A 19,713-nucleotide genomic window follows, 5' to 3' on the forward strand; every position below is an offset into this window, starting at 1 on the left:
AGCTGTATGTATCAAAAATTTGTATGTCGAATATGTACTACTTATTTGTTGCTGATTCATCCCTGGTTGTTCCAGCAACTACCGTCTTCATGCTACTATTTAAGTTTTTCTGCTCTTCTTCTATGTCATAAGGCAAAATCGGACGATCACTCGATCTCGTCATAGGCAGATATTCTTGTGATAGATTGGATTCATACAATAATATACTCGTACTTTTGTGTTCGTGAGGATGCTGTAACACGATGTCTAAAGGTGATGATGACAAAGACGCTGATGAAGATGGGTAAGACAGGACGGTTCTTTTGTTGTTGCTATAGTTGTTCTTATTACGCCATGTTGTTTCATCTTCATCCTCTGTACGATACGTGTTTTTCTTCTCACGTTTAATGTCATCGTTCATAGTAGTATTATCAGGTATTTGTTGCTGCAATTGATAGTTGGGATTGATTGTAGCTGGGCATAATTGTTTTTCAGTTGCCTCATTTGTTTTTGTTTGCTGTCGTTGAAGATCAATCAAATAATCTGGTCTTTGACTGTTACTCCTATAACGATCATGATGTAGATTGAAGCACTGCTCCCAAGTCGTCAGGTACTGTAAATCAGGCAATTGAATATAAACATCATACCATCCTTGACCATGTAGTTTTAGGACGTAATCCTCCAATTTTGCAGATTGAATAGTAGCATGATGATAGGAAAGGACAGTGCCCTTCTTGGCATTCGCTGAAAAGTGTGAAAAGTAGCTTAACCAAGGGAAAACCATAATATGTTGCATTTCCCATTGCGACAAAAAAGGGAAATAGCGGAATACTTTGCGTATAGGCATTTCGCCTTGGTAAACCTCAATCATATTGTTGCCGTTATTGTTACTGTTCTTACGAATGTTGAGTGCTTGATGTTGCGTGCTTGCTGTACTTAGCGCTGCCACACTAGATTTTCGATAACGCAAACGATGGCTATTTGCATCATTGTCATCATTCTTGTTTTGTGTTTGGCGATCATCTTCATTATATTCTTCGTCGTCGTCATCATCCTCTATTAAAATAGGAGCGTCCGAAGCTAGAATTTGCTCCAAACTAAGCAGTTCATTACCACCAGTGGCTCCACCAGTGCCGCCGCCAGCAGCTGCATTAGATGAATGAAAAGGACGTGGAGGCTGATGATAATAATTGTTATTATCGTTGTATGCTTCAAAGTCGTTGTATTGCTGTGATATAATAGAAGCTTTTAAAAAGGAAAAGATGGATTTTCTATGCTGCGAATGGAATGACTCTTTTTCGAGTGGCTGTTGTTGTTGTTGTTGTCTATTCCTCTCTTCTATATTATGCTTCATTTCTTTGATTTTGAATCGGTAGAATGCTTGAAGCTTTGGTAGAAATAGTATGAGTAAAGAGAATGTCGTGGCCCAAAGGATAGCTATCGCTTCGATATAGTACTTTGTATAGAAGTCAGCAAGTGGATTCACCATCACAGCAAAACCAATCAGAGCAGAGAAAAGAATATTACTATATAATTCAAAGATAAGTTAACATGGGAAATATTTCGAAATCAAGAGTAGTAGTTTAGACCCTTACTAAACCGATAGACCCATTTGTTTAGTTTCACTATAGCGACTGTACTGTTTACCAGCAAACCGTGTTTTGTAAGCCAAAAATGTAGCAAATAATAGTAGGCAACCCGCATAAATAGTCGATAATATCAGGAACACAAGTCGCGTACTGGTACTCCCTTGTGCCTCACAGACCCAGTAATGACTGGAAAAGTTGACTTCTAATTTAGTAGGAATAGGTCGCGCAACAACTAAATTAGAAACAAGAATAATCTATTATTTTCATGTGAGTTCAAAATATGAAGAAAAGCAACATGCAGTACAAAAATACAGTGACTGTAGAGAATAGTTTTTTACCATTTCAAGTCCAACAAGTGCTACTACTGTACGAATCAGTTGTACATCTGTAATAACATTACTGGTGATGAAAATGTTATTGAAAATTCGATAGATGCGGTAGTTTTTGGCAATCATATTTCTATGTGACCCATAAAAAAAATATTATGTTAGTTTTTCAGTATTTTCATTAGCAGCTGTAGCAGCGATAAGAGTAATATACTGCAATTAAGGAGAAAATGAACCAAAAAAGACAGGAAAATCATACGATAACTTACGCTAAAACGAGAATAAAACCAAGACTAAACGTGATAGGTGTAACAACACAAGAAGCTGCTGTAGGAATGCCGATCATCATTAACACCGAAACGTACGTCAATACGAAGCCAACCAACTCTAAACAACAAAAAAGCGGGCTACATTCGTATACATTAGTTTCCTTTCCGATCAATGGTTTTTTTTTTTTTTTTTTTTTTTTTTTTTTGCTTCCGCACACTTATATTTCTGACTGTACCTTGAAGCTTTGAAAACTTCATTTTTGCGGTTGGCCAAAACAATAAAGAAACAAATGATAGAAAATATGATTCCTGTAGAAGATATGGCCAAAATAGCATGAGAAATAGGAGAACTCAAATCTGGGTTCAGTGCAACACTGGGAGCAGAGTCTAAGGGGGGCTATGATAATTTCATTATTGATATAGAAGTAATTTCAGTTACCAAGTTCGTCCATTTCCCTTACCTGATTTGTACCGTCAAAGAACATTGCTTGTGCTGTCATGTTGAGTTTGCCTCCTGTACTTTTGCCAATAATGGTTCTAATGCCGGCTTGTAGATTATAAACCAAGTAGTTTCTATATAGCAGCAAGATTGTCCATTAAGAATCGAATGGGAACTCAAAAAGAACGTTATATTTTCATTATGCTTTTTAACTCTTACCCTGTGGTTAGATCTCCGTTGGAGTCATAGATCATAGGACCCTCGGGCCCAACGTAACCGACGTTGAAAGTGCTGGGTACTAATTTGTCTCCCAACTCTCCATAAGCAAGTTTTAATAGATTGTCCGTTTGATTTGTGCTATCTTTCACGAGTTTTTGGAAACCTTCTGCCATAACCATCATGCATGAGTACGCCAGCCTATATCAAGGAGGAAATGTTAGGTTTTTATCGCTACTTTGATGATTAAGGTCTTACTACTCTTCCATTACCCTTCGTAAGATGTAATGTTTCGGTGACCTGCGTAAGGGTAACTGATGAAAAGTTAGCATTTGCCAGTAACTCTATAAATATAGCTTCATGTATTTACGCTTGTGGGTTTAGAGCAGACCATTGGTCTAAGAAGTCCTCGAAGGGTTGGTAGCCATCCAACGAAAGCCAGTTATCGAACAAGAATAATCCCTGATAAGCTGTGGCATAATCGATTCTTCCCGCTGTTAGGTTCTGATTATGAGCTTCTACTTCAGCTTGCAATGCGTCTGTGGTATCTCCCATCAACAACCAGACATAGTCTTCAGTCAACAGTCCTAACTGGTATGCTTGCAACATTATTTGACTTTGCGCCTTTTCGCCTGCTGCAACCATGATAATGCGTGCTCCTCCGTTATTTGTCATATTCCGTAAGGCATCTGAAATGCCGTCATTCGAAATAGATGTTGAAATAGATTGGTATCGTAAAATATGAAGGTCCATGGTGTTCGCTTGAATTAAAGCTCTTTGATAAAACTGCTGACCCAAAGATTCATCCGTATACAGTACACCCAACTTGTTCCATCCTTGCTTTGTAGCAAAGGACAACATCACATCAGCAATAAGAACTTGGGTTGGAATGGTTCGGAAAAAATATTTGTATTGCGTTTTGTCTGAAAATGCCACTGCGTTGGCGGTGAAGGAGCATTGAGGGATTTGCAGTGTGGAGGTCATAAGAGCACTGAGGCTTGTCCAAGAATTGGATACATCACCTATGACACCGATCACACTTTCTTGCAGGAGAGTGACGGATGCATAAACTGCATTTGTCACAGACATTTGGTTTACAGACGCATCAGGAAAGGAATCTTTTTCAACTAACGTTATGTAGGCGCCGGGAATGATTTCATTGCTATTGATATAGTTGACTGCCATACGAATGGCTGAAGAACCTCTTCAAGCAATAACAATTAAGACAAATTTTGGTTATTATTCGAAATGCTGCAAGGGACGTGATACGTTATATTACCCCCAAACTATTTCTGCTGTTACGTTATCATTTTTCTGCGTAAAAGGTAAAAGAACACCGATCTATGACAAGTTTAGGGAAAGAGACGGAATGAGTTTCTATCTTGAAAAGTGAATTAAAAGAAAGCATTGCATGTGCTTTTATTTTTGTTGATTCTTTGCGTACTTTTAGTTCGATTTTTCCGGTTGTATTATACTTTGGAGTAATAATAACTGTACTGCTATCGGTCTGATTGAAATTACTATATAGATCGTCTTGTAATATTCTTCCAAATACCAGTGCTGAATTTGAAGGCAGCACGGATGATACTTGTGGTGCTTCACCAATGACACTTTGCTGTGCCATTCTATCAAAGATCGTTTATATCTATTTTGAATGGTAGTGTTGATATATTGCAATTTTATGAACAAGACTGACTATAGCTACTTTATAACTGAACGATCAAAGTAAGCTGCGCAAATGTAAGAAAGGAAAAACAAACGAGATTAAAATTAAAATTTGTAGGTTTATGTTCAATAGACTTGCACAGTTTCTGCTTTGGGGAGAAAATAAGGGGTAAAAAGATCACAAACAGCCAAAAAGTATGGTTTTAAAAATAAAATCAAAGTTCAAGCATGAGATGCATATTTTTCTTTTTTAATTTCTAGGAGAAAAACCTTGATGCATCGTCGACCGTTGAAACATCCATGACCGTATTAAATTGCAGGCATTGCCGGTTGATTGAAAAGTCGTATAGTAATGTTTGTATGCAAAGTTCAAAGAATGTGGCAAGCACAGTCTGACATAACATGTAGTTTTGCAGTCTTTTGTCGCTATGAATTCGTCAAATCAGATCCCCATTTCTCTCAAACAACGAAAGAAAGACGAACCAACCTACCTTTATCAAAAAAGTTTTCAATTAATTTTATTAAAGGAGCCTACTACGTCTGATAAGTCAATTCATATCATTCATATTCTCAGCTTTTTTTCTTAACTAATGAACATTTTCAAACGAACATATAAAGCGAATTTTATAGAGTGTATGCTCCTAATTATATCCGACCCAACTTTGAACGATATTCCGCTAGGTTTGCAACGCTTTTACTGCCATAAGAATATCGCTGAACCCCAACAAAACCTAAACAATTATAAATGAACATTGATGCGTTCTTTATTCAATCCTGCTTGCAATCCATTTTATTCATTTCCCTCTTTTCAAAAACGTAAAAGAGGTCTAACATTCACCCAAATGGAACTGAAAAGCACTAAGGTTGATTTTCAGTTTCATCATATTTGAGGGCATTTTGGCCGGTCAAAGAGGGAGAGTAGATAATCATAACCAATATGGAATGCCGCATCTGGTATGAAGGATATGTCGGCAACAACCAATATGTTTTGCTACAACTTTTTCATCAGAAAAAACGCCCTGTTCACCCTCGAATATCGAATGCACACACAAACTAAACTTTCAATCAGCGCAATTATTGATGCAAGTTGCGAAAAAGCATTCCACATGCAATCAATCATGGATTTCTTGGTCGTCAGGCCTATCGACAATTGTTTTCACGAAAATACCAAGCATGTTCATAGTTTTTGTACATCGATACCCTGTTTTCCTGACATTGGTAGAATCACTAGGCATACGCGTCAGACTGTGAGAATAATACTTTGGTTATGTCCTCACAAGTCTCCAGACACTCAGTGCTTTCAACAAGGTCCAGGTCCCAAGTCAACTATTCATTTTACAATAGCGCTCGAACAACACAATCCTAGGCGCCGCATTCTGACATTGCTCGTTGACTTGTTGAGAGATTCCATGTAAAATTTTACCAAATGTCCCGAGAGAGTTGAGTAGAATCAGTAAAGGTTTGAGTTAGTATTACTTGTGCAGCCAAGGCATTTAGATACCTCAGTTTACAAGATTAGGCAAAATAATGTGTGGAGTTTAAGAGGTAAACTGAGCCTTGATAAAAGAGAACTTAATGCAATGGACACTGGATTGACAAATTTTATCACACGAATACAGCCCGTGATGTAGAGTAACCCAAAATTCTAAATTTATCTGCAGTGCAAATTCATGATAAATGTTTTGACTTTCGTCGTTTTTACAAAACTTCAACCACTACAAGTATTAAGCAATAACGAAGTGAAAGAACTCCCGAAGATGCTACTTGTAAATAACACTGATGAAAACTAATAACACATTAGAGCTGATCAGCTTTCGTAAAGAGAGTTATAGCGTGAAGCTTACGCAGGATGGTGACCATTTGATGTAACTATGCTTCATATACGATTAATCACGATTTCCACTGTTGGCCATGATAACCGAAATCTTTTGCCTTCACCGTTTGTAAACGGCGAATGGATGTCGCGATGATGTTATATTTAATAAACCCATATTACTGGATCACCCAATAGTGAGCAACTTCGATCTCTTGTGTCAAACTAGTCGTTCAAAATTTGTCCATAGAAAGTAACTGTTGGCCGCGGGTTAACGCAAAGCATTATTATAGCTCATTTCTCTATTCTACATGCAACTATTTCTTATCAGTTAGTTACTGCAATATTATTCAAAAAAATTTATGTTACTTTTTCCATTGTAAAACACAAAATAAAAGAAAGAAACAGCATTATTCATTGCATATATATCTTATTTTTCAAGCTAGCATTTTTTGGGTATAATACGGACTACATAAATCTGAAATAGGCAAGCAAGCAAAAAATTGACAAAGGTAGCAAGGCTAATCGTTAAACGTTATAAAGTTGAGTTTTTGTTTTGACAGCAGGAAAAAAAACCATCAACCATTTACCTTTCTGTTTCCATTTTCGACGATCCAATACGTGAAGATCCAAATCAATATAGCAAGGAAGGCAACAGCTAGCATACGCAACAACCAAATTTGTATAGTGTATTCTCTGTATTCGTATTTTTTGGATGCAGTACCTGGCAAGCGAGCAGTTGGTAAGATAATCAAAGTTACAATAATACCACCTATAAAACCTCCAAGATGAGCAAAGTTATCATAACCTGGTAACAAACCTATAATCAAAGCAGTTACTGATAGGAAAGAGTTAAAGTGAACATATGTTTTCAAGATTATCCTTCATTGTCTTTTAGCAGAGGCTGCAATGACCAGCGTGCAAACTTACTGAAAAAAGCTAAGATGTATAGCAGAATCTTTACTGGTTGAGCAACACATTTCCAATTTCGAATCAAATCGATAAAAAGAAACGCAACTACGCCCATCAAAGCTACTGAGCACCCGGCAGTTACTATAACAATGCAATTGAGTTCAAAGAGAAAGAAGGTCAAGCCTGAAAAAGAAACCGATAATAAACGTTTCTTTTAACTTACCGTTATTCTCGGGCACGAATAAAGCACTAAATAAATAACCAAAGACTCCCGAAACTAACCATAGGATGCCATACCGAATTGGATGTATACGCTTTTCAATTTCTCCACCAAATTTCAAATGTACAGCAACATTCAGCCCGAATTGTATAATGCCTGAATGCATGAAGAGCGCACTAATAAAGCGATAGCCTTGGTCTGGCCTTTCAGCGTTGAAAAAATGAGAACCACCGCAGACATCTTGTAATTGACACAGTACATTGTTTGTAGAGTCTGTTTCCGAAGAGCTTTCGTGGAAGAACATATTATTTGTAAAATAGAATGGAAAGTGAATGTTTTGGTCATTAAATAAAGGTTTTGTAGTAGGTTGAATGGCTTGACGATAATTAAAACGAATAAAGCTTAGTTTTCAATCCTAAAACAATGCATTACAGTATTTCGGCTGATTTTACCTTTGGTATAGGGACATTGATAGATATGGTCAGTGGCAGGATATAAAGAGGATGGACGAATACAGGGCAGGTACCTTGCCCCAGTGTACACTAAGGTCTGTTATTGAAGAAAGTAATCTTAATGACATTTCAGTAAATTGATTATACCTCCTGACCATACCTGCGCAGACGGTCCGATCATTACATTAAAGGGTGATAGTTGAATGGCTCTACCTGCAAAGAATTCATATTTAGTAATGCATTGCCATGAATTATTCAAGGCAAACAATATTAGTTTTTCATTATACCTGTCAATCTATAGCTCATAGCTAAAAGACCGATGAAATATGCAAGCATAATTAAAGTAGTGATATAGGTGAAGTAGGGTCTCCAAACCATCTCATATTTTTCTTTATACTTTATCTTGTCACCAAAGACAGATTCGGGAGGCGGAGAAGATGTAGTTATGTATAGCAAAGGGTCATTTTTTTGCTTGTCATTGCTGAACGAAGTGTTGGGTGATAGAGGAGCAGCAGCAGCCATAGCAGGAGACGAAGGCTGTAAAGGTAGGACTGGCGAACATAAAGATAAAGGATGGCACTTATTATTCCGAAGAGATTCGAATAAATTTCGATTATATTGTTCACACACTTGATTTGCATAACGATTATACATGCTACTATAATGGCTATTGTCAGTAACTGTTGTAGCAGTGCCGCTTGAGTTTTTTGATCCAACTCTGTCGTACTCTTTGAAGCTGTTTCCGCTCTCTGTTTCATTTATGCTAATATTCATCATGTCTGAGTTGAAATCGTTGCTATAGTGATTGGCATTGATGGCTATGCTAAAATCTTTCTTATCGTTGTTACCATGTATAGGTGAACTATGTATATTTTGAATATCTGCCTCATAATAAGAATTATTTGTTAACCATGGCGACGATTCGGGTGGTAAAGTAGTAGTGGCGGTAGGGTCGAAAATTGGGCGTGGCGGAGACAACGGTAGTTGACTAATATGATTTTCAAAAGTGGATTTACTAGTCGTTGGAGAAGTCAAATCAGTATTTGTAAGGTTGTCACCTTCATCATATGCATTGAGCCGTTGATGGTAGTTGGAAGAAGTGCTCGAATTGGGCGATAATGCTTTGTCTGTTAACGTATAACGGACAATTTTAGAAGAATCGTAGCGTTTTAATGGCGCGGCATTTGTTGGTCGTAGTCTACTTTTTTGATGTGACCTGGAATTAGCGAAGGAGGAAAAAGGTGGAGATGATAAAGACACTGTTGCTTCAGTATCAACATTAGCATTATACCCAAATTTTGTGGTGTTCGTCTGTTGATTTTCATCAAAGGTTTCCATCAGCTCTTTTAATCTGTTGAAATGATAGTTTCGGCCTGCATCTGTTTTGCTACTGATGCTCAAACTTTTGATGGTATCGAGCACAGTTGGTACTTGACTGTGGCATCTTTCTGCTTGTCTTACCTCCCCTAGACTGCTTGACGATGTGTTTGTAGAATTAGGTGGCGATATTGAAGAAGTCATAGTTTGTTGACTGTGGCGACGTAATGGTTCAAAGTCATTGGTTTTTGATGGGTTGTTGTGCGTATCAGTTATAGACGGACGCAATGTAATATTATTATGTTCATGATGTCCTTCATTAAATGAAGCTACATGAGTGTAGTAACCCAGAGCATTTTGCATAGTTGATATGTCTGATGTAGAAAAAGGGCCTGGGCAATTTAGGCTATTGCGCACAATACAGTGATGAGGAGACTCTGTCTCTTGTAAACTTGTGTCTAGAGACATGCAGCTATTTCGAAAAAGCTAAAGGAACGGATGGTCAGAGAGTTATATTTGAAAGAGAGAAATAGCGATTGAATGAAAAGCGAGGATAAGTATAATTATTGTTAGATTTTTCTGCCATTTGATCTGTGTATTGTCAAAAGTCAGTTTGATGAAGCATGCTATTTTGAAATGCAGAAGGCGGCTATGTAAAAGTGTTTATTTTTCGCTTAAAGCGGAAATTTACCCAAAATCATTTGTTTCAATGCAACCGAAAAAAGTCAGAATTGAATAAAACATGTACAAGAAGCATTCAAAGCTATTATGTTTTGTCTCTTTTAGTGTCAGAAACATGAGAATGTATTCAACTAATCGTTTTCCTCCAGAATAATATCTTCACCTTCCCAGATTTTAACATAGCATACTTCAACATTGATACCAAAGCTGCTTAACGTCTCTATCCACATTTTCTGTGTTTTTGACAACTGATCGTTTGGCCCTTTGACTAAGATGAAATAAAAGCAAACGATTGTAAGTGTAACTGTTAAACCAACTAGCTCTCAATCTAATAAACGTTTGTTTATTGTCTTCAATATAAAGATGTAATCTTTGTTACCTTCCGAAAAAAGGCATTCTTTCTTCTCATAGTTCCAGCAACTATAGAAGCGTACATGTCAACTTCATGCAGCTACGTTTAAGTACCTTTGTATGTGGGGTTCACAAAATTACGTTACCATAAGTCTGGCATTCCGCCTTGTCGTTGATCGAATTCTTCAAAGAAAAGTTTGCATAATGGAGCAAGAGCCATTGGGCCGATGCACTAATGTTGACCATAACTTTACAACAATGTTTCTTCAGCATTACTTTTTTATTCTATTTTTACCTCAGTGATTTCAATAATATCTTCTAATTCGTAATTCCAGTTGATTCCTACAGCTACTGTACGTTTTGGTCTTTCCCTCATATCAACATCCTTCATAATAGTAATATATTTTCCTTCTTCAATATCGCGTAAACGCTTATTAATGAGATCTAAACGGCCTACAATACCCGTGAATTTTGTAAATATGATAAAGGTTATTATTAATTCACGTAAATGCAACTTACTTTCGTAAAAAGCTTCAGTTCTCAAATCTAATGGTTCGATTTGATAGGGTGTTTCAAACACTCCTGGTATAGGTGCGTAAATGATATCCCAAAATAATAGTCCAGCCTTTTATTGAAGGAAAGAAGGTTTACTATTTATGCCTTTGTCTTGTCCGGAATAACCCATCGTTATCAGTATAAACTTACAATCATCCTGATGACACTGTTCTCACAATGGAAACTATTTCCAAATAAGTTAAAAGTAGGACAAATAGATGGATAATGCGTCTATATATTACCCTTTAAATCCTTGTTTTTTATAATAATCCAAGGCTATTTGCTCTACGGAACATTGGGAGCCATCATCGCTTCTCCAGATTGATTTTTTCCCTATTAATTCATCTGAAAGGCGCTCGCCTAAAAAGAAATCGCTTCAAAACTAAGCCAAATATGCCACAATCATTACAGCAAAAGATTCACTCTCTTACCGTATATTGTAATTTTTTTTGGCGTTTTTAGGGTCAAATAGCTAAAGTCATGCTGCTCTCTTTTGGGTATACAGAGGTCTTTTTCGAGCTGTTTTATTCTTTTGTGAATTCCATGCAAATAAACTGACAAGATAAAGATAAGTCAGTGAAATAGATAAGAAAGGTTCCACTTGTACAATTATATGACAAAACTTACTTTGATGTACTTGATTATCATGTATTGCATCAATACACGTTTTCAGTGCCGTCTTTTTCTGAAGTCGGAAATTCTCTTTATTTAAATAATGCGTCTGTATCAATGCTAATCGATCGTACCATTTCCCTCGTTTGCCTATACGATACATCCGCTGACTTAGCAATTTCTTCAAAATCAATGCTTCCAAATCATATTCATGCAATTTGGCTAGAATCTGTGTTCCATGATCTACCAAGCGAGTATATATCCAGCCAGCTTCAAATCGCTTTAGATGATACGGCCGGTTCTGAGCAACACTTTGAATAATGCAATCATCCCAAATGGCAATATGATTTTCACAAAATGTCCAAATGTTTTCTAGTTGCTGTCGCTGGGACAATTCACTCTTGTTGCTGCTGGAGGGTATTTCCGCTACTGCTAGTGGCGGAGAAGGGGAAGGGGAAGGCGACGGCGGTGGTGATTTTTTGCTTTTGGAAGAGTTAAAGCCAATCAAGTCTTCCATTGCCTTTTCAAATTTCTTTTCTATCAATAATGCTCGCTCATATGCTAGTAGATCGTCCCTGGTATCCCATATATTATTGGTTCGAACATACGTGTAGCATGGATAATTTCTTTTACTGGTTTTTGAGAGAATTGAAAGTGAAACGGGGTTCGACATGTTTACTAGGTTGTTTATTCGATAATAAACAAGCTGCAAGCGTCGAAATAAATCGTATAATGTATTATTCACTTTGATGCATGGACCTTTTGAAATTGTATACAGCCATTAGTATTTGCGTAGATGTTTGATAGTAGGTCTCCAAACATACCTAAGCATTTATGTATGGAATCCCAGAGCTTTTTCAATTTGAGTTCATCAATCGTTGAATGCTGCTTCACCATACTTTGGGTGGATACTGCAGCAAATTGGAATAGCCTTTGCTCATAGTCCAATTTTCTCTAGAAATGATTTCACAGCATCATCATACATTAAGACACTGTTGAAAGATACTGCATGACATTATTGGTGACTTACGGAATTCTCGGCTGGTAAAGTGATATTTCTCTCTCGTAACACATCCTTCAGTTCATCTTTCGATAAAATTTGGGCTGCTTCTTTTAAATTGTCTACATCAATCAATATGAACTTCTTTTTCTCAAGGTCTTGAAGAGTTTCATCTAGATCGCGAACGTTTTTCGAATAATTGAGTTTCGACTTTCTGATCCATACATTCTTTCGCATGAGTAATCGAACAATCAAATGCTTCGAGTCAGCTATTTCAGAACAATTTCAGTTCGGAATCAAGATAATGTGGGTTACTCTATGCTTTTTGAACTACCTTCGAGCAGTTTATAGGTGTTGAACAAAGTTAGCTCGTCAGCATTAAACAGTTGTCTTTCGGACCTCAGCACAGTATCGAGAATATGGTCAAATTCATCTGTGTACATTGACGTAGTGAAGAATTCCGAAGTAGAATCACCTTCAACTACCAAATGCAATAGTTCTTCCTCAGGAGAGGCCACTTGATTCTCTTCATTGTCTTTTGTGAAATGCTCAATTCCTTTTTCAGCTTTCTTCACATTGAAGTAATTTTCAATAGAGCTCTGTTGCTTTCGTTTTTTATTGTTTAGTTTCTTATTGCCATCAGCTACAGGTTTTCGTTTATTGCTCATATAAATTTAATTTTAGAGAAGCTTAGAAACCAAATCATTAATTTTCTGATTTTTCCCCCTTTAAGCCAACTTTTTGGCGTTGGAGACTGTTTCCTGCAAGTATCTGACCAGATACTTTGAGGCCTTGATTTTGTTCCTGAGAGTTTGATATTTGTCGTTTAATCGAATCTTTGCTTCTATAGTAAAATCCCCTTTCTTGATTAACCAGAGATATTCTATCGACACAGCATCCATCAACCATTGTGCGCCATTTATTCTCTGGTTTGATGTACTACTTATTACTGCTATTTCCTCTTTCGGTGAAATTGTATTTGCTGTAAGTTCACTTTTCCATGGACAATAGTTCTTATGCCCGTTCATAACGTCAAGTACTTTTCCTTCAAGTTGATAAAATGCTTTCCTTGAAAAGCATAGATCGCATTGAATTCCAGGTACATCGCTATGTAATAGTTTCCATCCATACAAGGCCAAAATATATGCATCGTACTCTGTGTTCCTTTCTTCTTCACTGCCATGCTTATAATGTTGTACTATATATTTCAACTTGTTTAAAAAGCTATCGTCTAAATGATGTGATAATGTCGGTATCGATTCCTTTTTGCTTTTGCATGCTGCAGATATCAAATTTCCTTCCTCTACTAATCTCCTTATTCCATCTGTTATAGTCATGATTGGGAAGCGATACACTTTTTCTGTTTTTCCCCCCAAAAAGAAAAGGGAGTCAGTTGTGTATTTTTTTCTAGGAATTGCTCGTTTTGGACTATACCATCAATACGTTTATATCTCCATTGGCAATTTTCTTTATGACAGTCAGCTAATCCTGTTCTATACTTTCTTTCAATTTCCAACACTGTCAGAACAAAGAGTTGGCCTGTCAATTCTCGAAAGCTCCAAAAAAGAAAACTTTTCCGCTTACACACACCTTCGGGTTTATCTTTATGCTTTGCGTCTATATCAATGACGAACATTTGACCTTTACAATCACTGCATTCAATAATACATATAAGTTTATCCTTTGTTGAGACGTTATGGGTATCTTTCCAACCATGATATGCAAATTGTAAAGCTGTAAGTGGTCGTGGTGCACTGTGAAATACAGCTGAATAGGTTGCTAATCGATTCTTTAATTGTGTATATGCTGCTTCTGTATTGTCATCTATTTCTTGAACATGATCAGTCTTTTGTTTCTTCGTTTGCTCACATTCGATAGTACTATCGTTACTACATAAAGAAGAAGAACTTTCTTAGATTGCTTCCATCTTGTAGTCATGAAGGAGTTCGCATTTACTCTTCATTTTGGGACTTGTCTTCCATTATTTCTATAGGGCGTTTTCTAGAACTCATCAACGGTGACAGACCCGCATCTCTTCTGATTTTTCTCAACACTTCTCGTACGTCCATTGCTGGATTCTGCCTTTGAGCTTGATCATCTTCAACTTCCATTCTATTATCTGTAAAGTGTGCCCAGCGTTTCACTTGTGAAAATGTAAAATCAAAAAAAGAAAAAAAGGGAAAATATAGCGGTTTTCGTTTGCTTCTGCCTGGGAGGGAATTTTTGGCTGTATAATGCAACTTTTTTTACACCAACGAGATAGAATGCTTGAAAACAATCAATAGATGGTGTTTGATAAGTTTTTTTGTAGTGTTCATTTCTAAGCCTGTACGGCTCTATGAAGAATGTTTCAACCGTGCAGAAATACTATGAGACTATGAATAGTCTGCGACATCCTATTCCTTGTAATGATGGCCATTTGATTCAAAATAACGTACAGTGACTCACAAAAGTGTGGCAATGTTTTGTGATTTTTGATTTTCTAGTTTTCCTTCCATAATCAATTACAAAACACACTCTTTTTCTTATTTATATTTGAAGTAGACTCTATTCGCTACAGTTTGGTGTGCTTTTCATTGCATTCGCTTCAGATTTACTGATTGTAACAGTTCTCATTGCTAAATGGCGAAATCTCGCCATTCACAGCATGATGATCATCACAACTTTTTGTGAAAAGAAAGAAAGAGTTTCGAAGTCAGCCAATCGAAACCACGTTCCTAGTTTTATATTCATGCGAAACGCTTATTTTGAAGCGTTTCTCTTCTTAACATTAAGTTAAATTCGAGATCAATCTGCCATTAGCCTCCATTAGCAAGCATCATCCTAATTAGTGAAATGAGAAGCATTCCTTACGACAAAAAGATGGATATTATAGCTCAACTCAATGCTAGAAAGTCATACAGAGTTATTTCGGCCGCTACTGGCGTCTCTACTAGGACCATTGGTCGAATCGCCAAAGAGATTCAAGTCGAGCCTGATGCGAAGATGGGGAGACCAAAGAAGATCAGCGATTTGCATGCTAGGCTGATCGCGAGATCGTTCTACACCGGTCAATATATAACCGCCGTGGATGCCTCCAGAAGCCTTCGTGCTCAAGGGCACGATATTTCTGCTCAAACGATTCGTAGGGTGCTCAAGTCATCTGATTTCGATTCCAAGATCAAGAAATCAGCATTGCCATTGACTAATGAACGCCGCCGCAATCGTTTGAGATGGGCAAGAGCTCATAGCAAGTGGACTGTCGATGACTGGAAAAAGGTTGTCTTTAGTGACGAAACCAAAATTAACCGTTTGGGGTCGGATGGTAAGACTTGGACTTGGGTAAAGAAAGGGGAGCCCCTAAAGCCTCACAACGTTAATTTCATGTACAAAGGAGGTGGCGGTAGCCTAATGCTATGGAGTTGTTTCACCCAACATGGGCCTGGGTTCATTGCTAAGATTGAGGGCGGGATGGACTCGAAGTTATATTGTGAAATCTTGAAAGGCGACTTTATGGAGACCCTCAAAGATTATGGTCTCAAAAAGAAGGATGTGATCTTGCAGCAAGATAACGATCCTAAGCATACTGCTAAATATACTAAAGAATGGTTCAGAAAAAACAAGGTCAACGTTCTTGACTGGCCATCCTACTCCCCTGACCTGAATCCGATCGAAAATCTTTGGTTTTATCTAAAGTGCAAGCTAGCTGCGTACGATGTACCTCCCAAGAACATGGGAGAGCTATGGGATCGTGTTGCCGACGTTTGGTACAACAAAGTTACGGCAGAAATGTGTATGAAACACATCGAGAGTATGCCTAGACGTATACAAGCCGTTATACAGGCAAAAGGTGGACCTACGAAGTATTAAATCTTCAATAAAAGTAGTTTACCCCTGAACCTTGATCGCAAATTTGCATGAAATTCATATATGTCATTTTAAAACTCAATTTTTACTATGTTAGTCTTATCGAGACAGTACAAAAGTTATATCGTATGAAAGAGAAAGCTTTTATCTTCTTGTTCATAAAAAATACTCTTGCTGTTATGTATATAATTGTATGATGAAAAGAGCAGAAAGAGCAAGAAGTAGTTAAAAGACCGAATTATTGCCACACTTTTGTGAGTCACTGTATCTTACATGCCTGTGAATTTATATACCCAGAGCTCTACAGGCCAATCTTACAGCAAAGCTAGTATCACAGTGCAAGCTACATCAACCATTGTGGTACTCATTCTATTTTGACACGAACTCAACTAATATGTAGCTATAATTCCAAAAAGAAAGAATGAAAAGGCACAGTTGGTTTGATATTCTTTGCTACACTAATTAACAGTGTTATGGTAAGATGATTCTTTTTAATACACAAAGTAGACTTGATTACATCAAGAACTCCTTTTTAATAGTTGCCATGTTAGACAATTTTTTCCGAGCTTCCCATTTGTGTAAAATGAAATGTATGTTCCAAAGCATAGTTCTTATCTTTAAAAAACATAATATGATCCTTTTGGAAATTCAAACAGTATAAGGTAAGGTTCTTTGTCTATCCAAAAGCATGGTAAGTTGCTTGCTCTAAGGTCAACTACAGCACTGATGCCTACAACGAGCAATAGCCATGAAGTTTGTATAAGCAACATGAAAAGAAAGCAGTTGGATTTACAACACAAAAACACGTTCCTCAAGCTAACGTAGACAGCGCGCCCATTGCTGTCAAATAAGTAAGAGTCGAGCAAAGTAAGTTTGTTGGAGCTGAATAATCATACATTCACTTAAAGGCCTTAGTGAAGGGATTGCAAAGTAAATAAATAGGTTTCAAACAATCTAATCTTCAAGAACCATTTCAAGGTCCTGATCATGTAGCGATTTCATTTTTTTTTTTCTTTCCTTCATTTATTTCTGTAGCAGTACGTGCCCTTTTGATTTTTTGTCCAAAATACCAGACTACTAAACTAGAACTAATTCTTCTGAGTGTCACCTAGCGTCTCACCAATTCATGTTTTGCGTCCAAGCTTGTTGATTAGGCTGATACTGTGGCGCTGGACGTAAGTATGGAGCAACATAATCAGAATTTTCGTACATAGGCAAGACGACGCCCAACTCCCAATTACTTTGATGACGCATAATGGCATTAGATATCTCCATCATAAAATAAAAGTATATGATTCTGCTACCCTACCTAATCCTTAACTTTGGTTTTTTACTATCGCGGGATAGAGTGTACTTTCCCCACGCAGACATGGTAGCATTATGGCTCCTAAATTTTTGAAATAGACATTATCAGCTATTCAGGACAAACACAATTTCATATAAGAATCGTACCCTACGTATAACCATCCTATCATATTGTTAGCCGAAGTGGATGGCGTTGTTGAGGATGAAGGTGTTGTGGATCGGTTAGATGCGGCATTTGAAAAGGTTGTGATAATGTACTAATAACAACAAACAAACGCATTAGAAAAGCGCGTTCCTGTCTTTATCAAAGAGTTAAGCGCATTACTTTTGAATGCATAAGAGTGCCTGGACGAACACTGATCGCATCATGCATCAACTGTTTCGGAAAACTTGGCTTATTCCACGCATCCCTACTCAAACAAATGGTACTAGCGCCCTATAACAATTGAGAAAAGATTCATATCATATTCACGGCGAGAATATATTCATGACTGTAACTGATTAGTTTCATTTACCGGCGCTCCTAATCTACTGTCATTCACAGTATCGAGTGTAGGATAAATGATATCGACTGGAGGCATCTCGTCCTTTTTCAATAGCTTAGTGTTTGCATTGTTCGCTCTGTAAGGAAGCAGTCCACAGAATGATTGAAATAATTCTTGCAAATAGAAGACCGACATAGAACCAAGTGAAGATGTCTACAGTATACTCAAGTATTAATCAACCATTCTCTCAATAAAAGACGTGCAGTTTTTTAAAATAAATTCCTTTACCTGCATCTCTACATGAGGTAGATTTTCCTTATTGACAATGCCACCTGTTAACGATTGGACAGCTTTTGCTAATCTTATGTGACCATACTTTTGATATTCGTTTATGCCTTCAAAAGTGCCAGATATAGAAGCAATTATTTGCGCCTTCTCATGCAAAGCATTTACAAAAATAGTCATTAATAGTAGCCAAATAGAAGCTTACTCATTTTCTGTACCTTTGCCCTTGAAAAATCATAATGTAAGATGGCTTCCTTTACTGAAACAGGAACTGTCATTTGGTCGAGTAGCTCCGCTATTTCGCGAGCAAATTCAGGCATGGAGGAAAATGAGGCATGTGGTTCATTTAACTTTGGAAAATCCTGCATAAATATAACATTCTCCAAATCTTCGTAATCATAGTCAACCTGGGTTATTTTTTAGAATGTTTGCGATAGTAGCTTTAGTTTTTGATACAATCAGAGCTACTATGAAATTTGCCACTTTACCAAATTGGCTGATCCGATAACAACACGCAGTGAGTTTTCATGAAACAAAAGCATCAACTTGATGTGAAAGCATCCGAATTTCTCGTTGGTCAAAGGTGGATAAATTATGATTCGGTTTGGTGCTATTTGTTTCCTTAAAGCCTGAGGATGGATGAGAATGATAGATGGCTGCTATGGACAATAGTTTTTTTTGTGAAGAAAGTAACTGACTTACGGGTCTTCCATGAGTAACGATGCAAATATTGATATCTGCAGGAAAATGCTGTTCAATGTAATCCATACTATGCACAAATGCTGAGATCATGGCTTTCTTGAGAGACTTCTATCGTTTTCAGAAAGGAAACTCTATCTTAACGTTGATCTACATGATTCACTTGAAATATATTTAGAATTACTTTTTGTATAATATCTTCAAAACGAACATAGTCAGGCCCTGTGAAGCCTTTAACGTAGGTCAATTTGATGGTACCGTCCCAATATTTTGTTTCTGTATGTTTGAGACGCTTTGGATCAGGCTCAGATAAGCTATTGCTATCATCTTCTCTTCCTCTCGTCTTATTAGCAGTAGATGAAGAAGCTGATACATCTGCCATGAGCAGATCTCTTGCTGTCAGTTGATCAACACTTTTCCCTAACGATGCAGCGATCGCTACTTTTAGATCGTTATCCTCCTTCTCTTTGTCCATGATTTGCGATTGCAGAGAGAGAGCAACTGCTCTTGCAAACTGCTCTTCTTCATTGTCGCTGTTGTTCATCAGGTCAAAAGGTGATTTAGACCACTACTACTTTACGAAGGAAGAATTTAAAAAACTGAGTAGGGAAATATGTAGGGTAGCAATTTTATTATTTCACTGGTTTAATGGCAACATTATCAATGAACGAATCATGTTATGGGTTAAGTTATGCAC

The 19,713-nt window shown here is 37.2% G+C and overlaps 8 protein-coding genes across 8 annotated transcripts; 1 reads left to right on the forward strand and 7 right to left on the reverse strand.

The window, feature by feature from the left end:
• Positions 1–1,207: 1,207 nt before the first annotated feature.
• On the reverse strand, positions 1,208–1,822 carry BDF20DRAFT_802565 (uncharacterized protein; the record flags this gene model as incomplete). Its single annotated transcript, XM_053076419.1, has 2 exons — positions 1,208–1,505; positions 1,575–1,822. Coding segments are annotated over 2 exons (546 nt in total), but the record flags the coding sequence as incomplete, so codon positions are not given.
• On the reverse strand, positions 1,652–2,758 carry BDF20DRAFT_396352 (uncharacterized protein). Its single transcript, XM_053075361.1, has 4 exons — positions 2,625–2,758; positions 2,400–2,560; positions 2,164–2,281; positions 1,652–2,027 (listed from the first exon to the last, which is right to left on the reverse strand). The coding sequence occupies exons 2-4, from the start codon at positions 2,497–2,499 to the stop codon at positions 1,832–1,834; spliced, it is 414 nt and encodes a 137-aa protein (XP_052938360.1). The 5' UTR covers positions 2,500–2,560; positions 2,625–2,758; the 3' UTR covers positions 1,652–1,831.
• A 59-nt stretch (positions 2,759–2,817) lies between these two features.
• Positions 2,818–3,907, reverse strand: BDF20DRAFT_905402 (periplasmic binding protein-like I; the record flags this gene model as incomplete). The annotated part of the gene is made up of 2 exons (XM_053083158.1): positions 2,818–3,019; positions 3,189–3,907. 2 exons carry the CDS (start codon positions 3,905–3,907, stop codon positions 2,818–2,820), a joined length of 921 nt encoding a protein of 306 aa, XP_052938361.1.
• A 1,559-nt stretch (positions 3,908–5,466) lies between these two features.
• Positions 5,467–6,352, forward strand: BDF20DRAFT_834059 (uncharacterized protein; the record flags this gene model as incomplete). The annotated part of the gene is made up of 3 exons (XM_053078705.1): positions 5,467–5,894; positions 5,973–6,028; positions 6,285–6,352. 3 exons carry the CDS (start codon positions 5,467–5,469, stop codon positions 6,350–6,352), a joined length of 552 nt encoding a protein of 183 aa, XP_052938362.1.
• A 381-nt stretch (positions 6,353–6,733) lies between these two features.
• Positions 6,734–9,560, reverse strand: BDF20DRAFT_911648 (uncharacterized protein; the record flags this gene model as incomplete). Its single annotated transcript, XM_053083852.1, has 7 exons — positions 6,734–6,817; positions 6,887–7,134; positions 7,227–7,349; positions 7,432–7,803; positions 7,881–7,977; positions 8,041–8,093; positions 8,168–9,560. The coding sequence occupies 7 exons, from the start codon at positions 9,558–9,560 to the stop codon at positions 6,734–6,736; spliced, it is 2,370 nt and encodes a 789-aa protein (XP_052938363.1).
• Positions 9,561–9,837: 277 nt separating this feature from the next.
• Positions 9,838–12,878, reverse strand: BDF20DRAFT_395712 (VRR-NUC domain-containing protein). Its single transcript, XM_053075360.1, has 11 exons — positions 12,427–12,878; positions 12,221–12,350; positions 11,412–12,155; positions 11,216–11,338; positions 11,027–11,129; positions 10,935–10,968; positions 10,749–10,854; positions 10,525–10,682; positions 10,376–10,461; positions 10,258–10,298; positions 9,838–10,146 (listed from the first exon to the last, which is right to left on the reverse strand). Exons 1-11 carry the CDS (start codon positions 12,631–12,633, stop codon positions 10,010–10,012), a joined length of 1,869 nt encoding a protein of 622 aa, XP_052938364.1. The 5' UTR covers positions 12,634–12,878; the 3' UTR covers positions 9,838–10,009.
• Positions 12,879–13,124: 246 nt separating this feature from the next.
• Positions 13,125–14,507, reverse strand: BDF20DRAFT_911650 (uncharacterized protein; the record flags this gene model as incomplete). The annotated part of the gene is made up of 4 exons (XM_053083853.1): positions 13,125–13,720; positions 13,831–13,914; positions 13,981–14,285; positions 14,353–14,507. The coding sequence occupies 4 exons, from the start codon at positions 14,505–14,507 to the stop codon at positions 13,125–13,127; spliced, it is 1,140 nt and encodes a 379-aa protein (XP_052938365.1).
• A 2,851-nt stretch (positions 14,508–17,358) lies between these two features.
• BDF20DRAFT_834062 (tyrosyl-DNA phosphodiesterase-domain-containing protein) lies at positions 17,359–19,560 on the reverse strand (the record flags this gene model as incomplete). The annotated part of the gene is made up of 10 exons (XM_053078706.1): positions 17,359–17,482; positions 17,552–17,629; positions 17,695–17,804; positions 17,873–17,983; positions 18,063–18,245; positions 18,321–18,464; positions 18,536–18,724; positions 18,806–18,976; positions 19,020–19,127; positions 19,201–19,560. The coding sequence occupies 10 exons, from the start codon at positions 19,558–19,560 to the stop codon at positions 17,359–17,361; spliced, it is 1,578 nt and encodes a 525-aa protein (XP_052938366.1).
• Between the last annotated feature and the right edge of the window lie 153 nt (positions 19,561–19,713).

The sequence above is a fragment of the Mycotypha africana genome, assembly GCF_025528875.1.
Source record: "Mycotypha africana strain NRRL 2978 chromosome Unknown BDF20scaffold_3, whole genome shotgun sequence".
Taxonomy (NCBI): Eukaryota; Fungi; Mucoromycota; class Mucoromycetes; order Mucorales; family Mycotyphaceae; genus Mycotypha; species Mycotypha africana.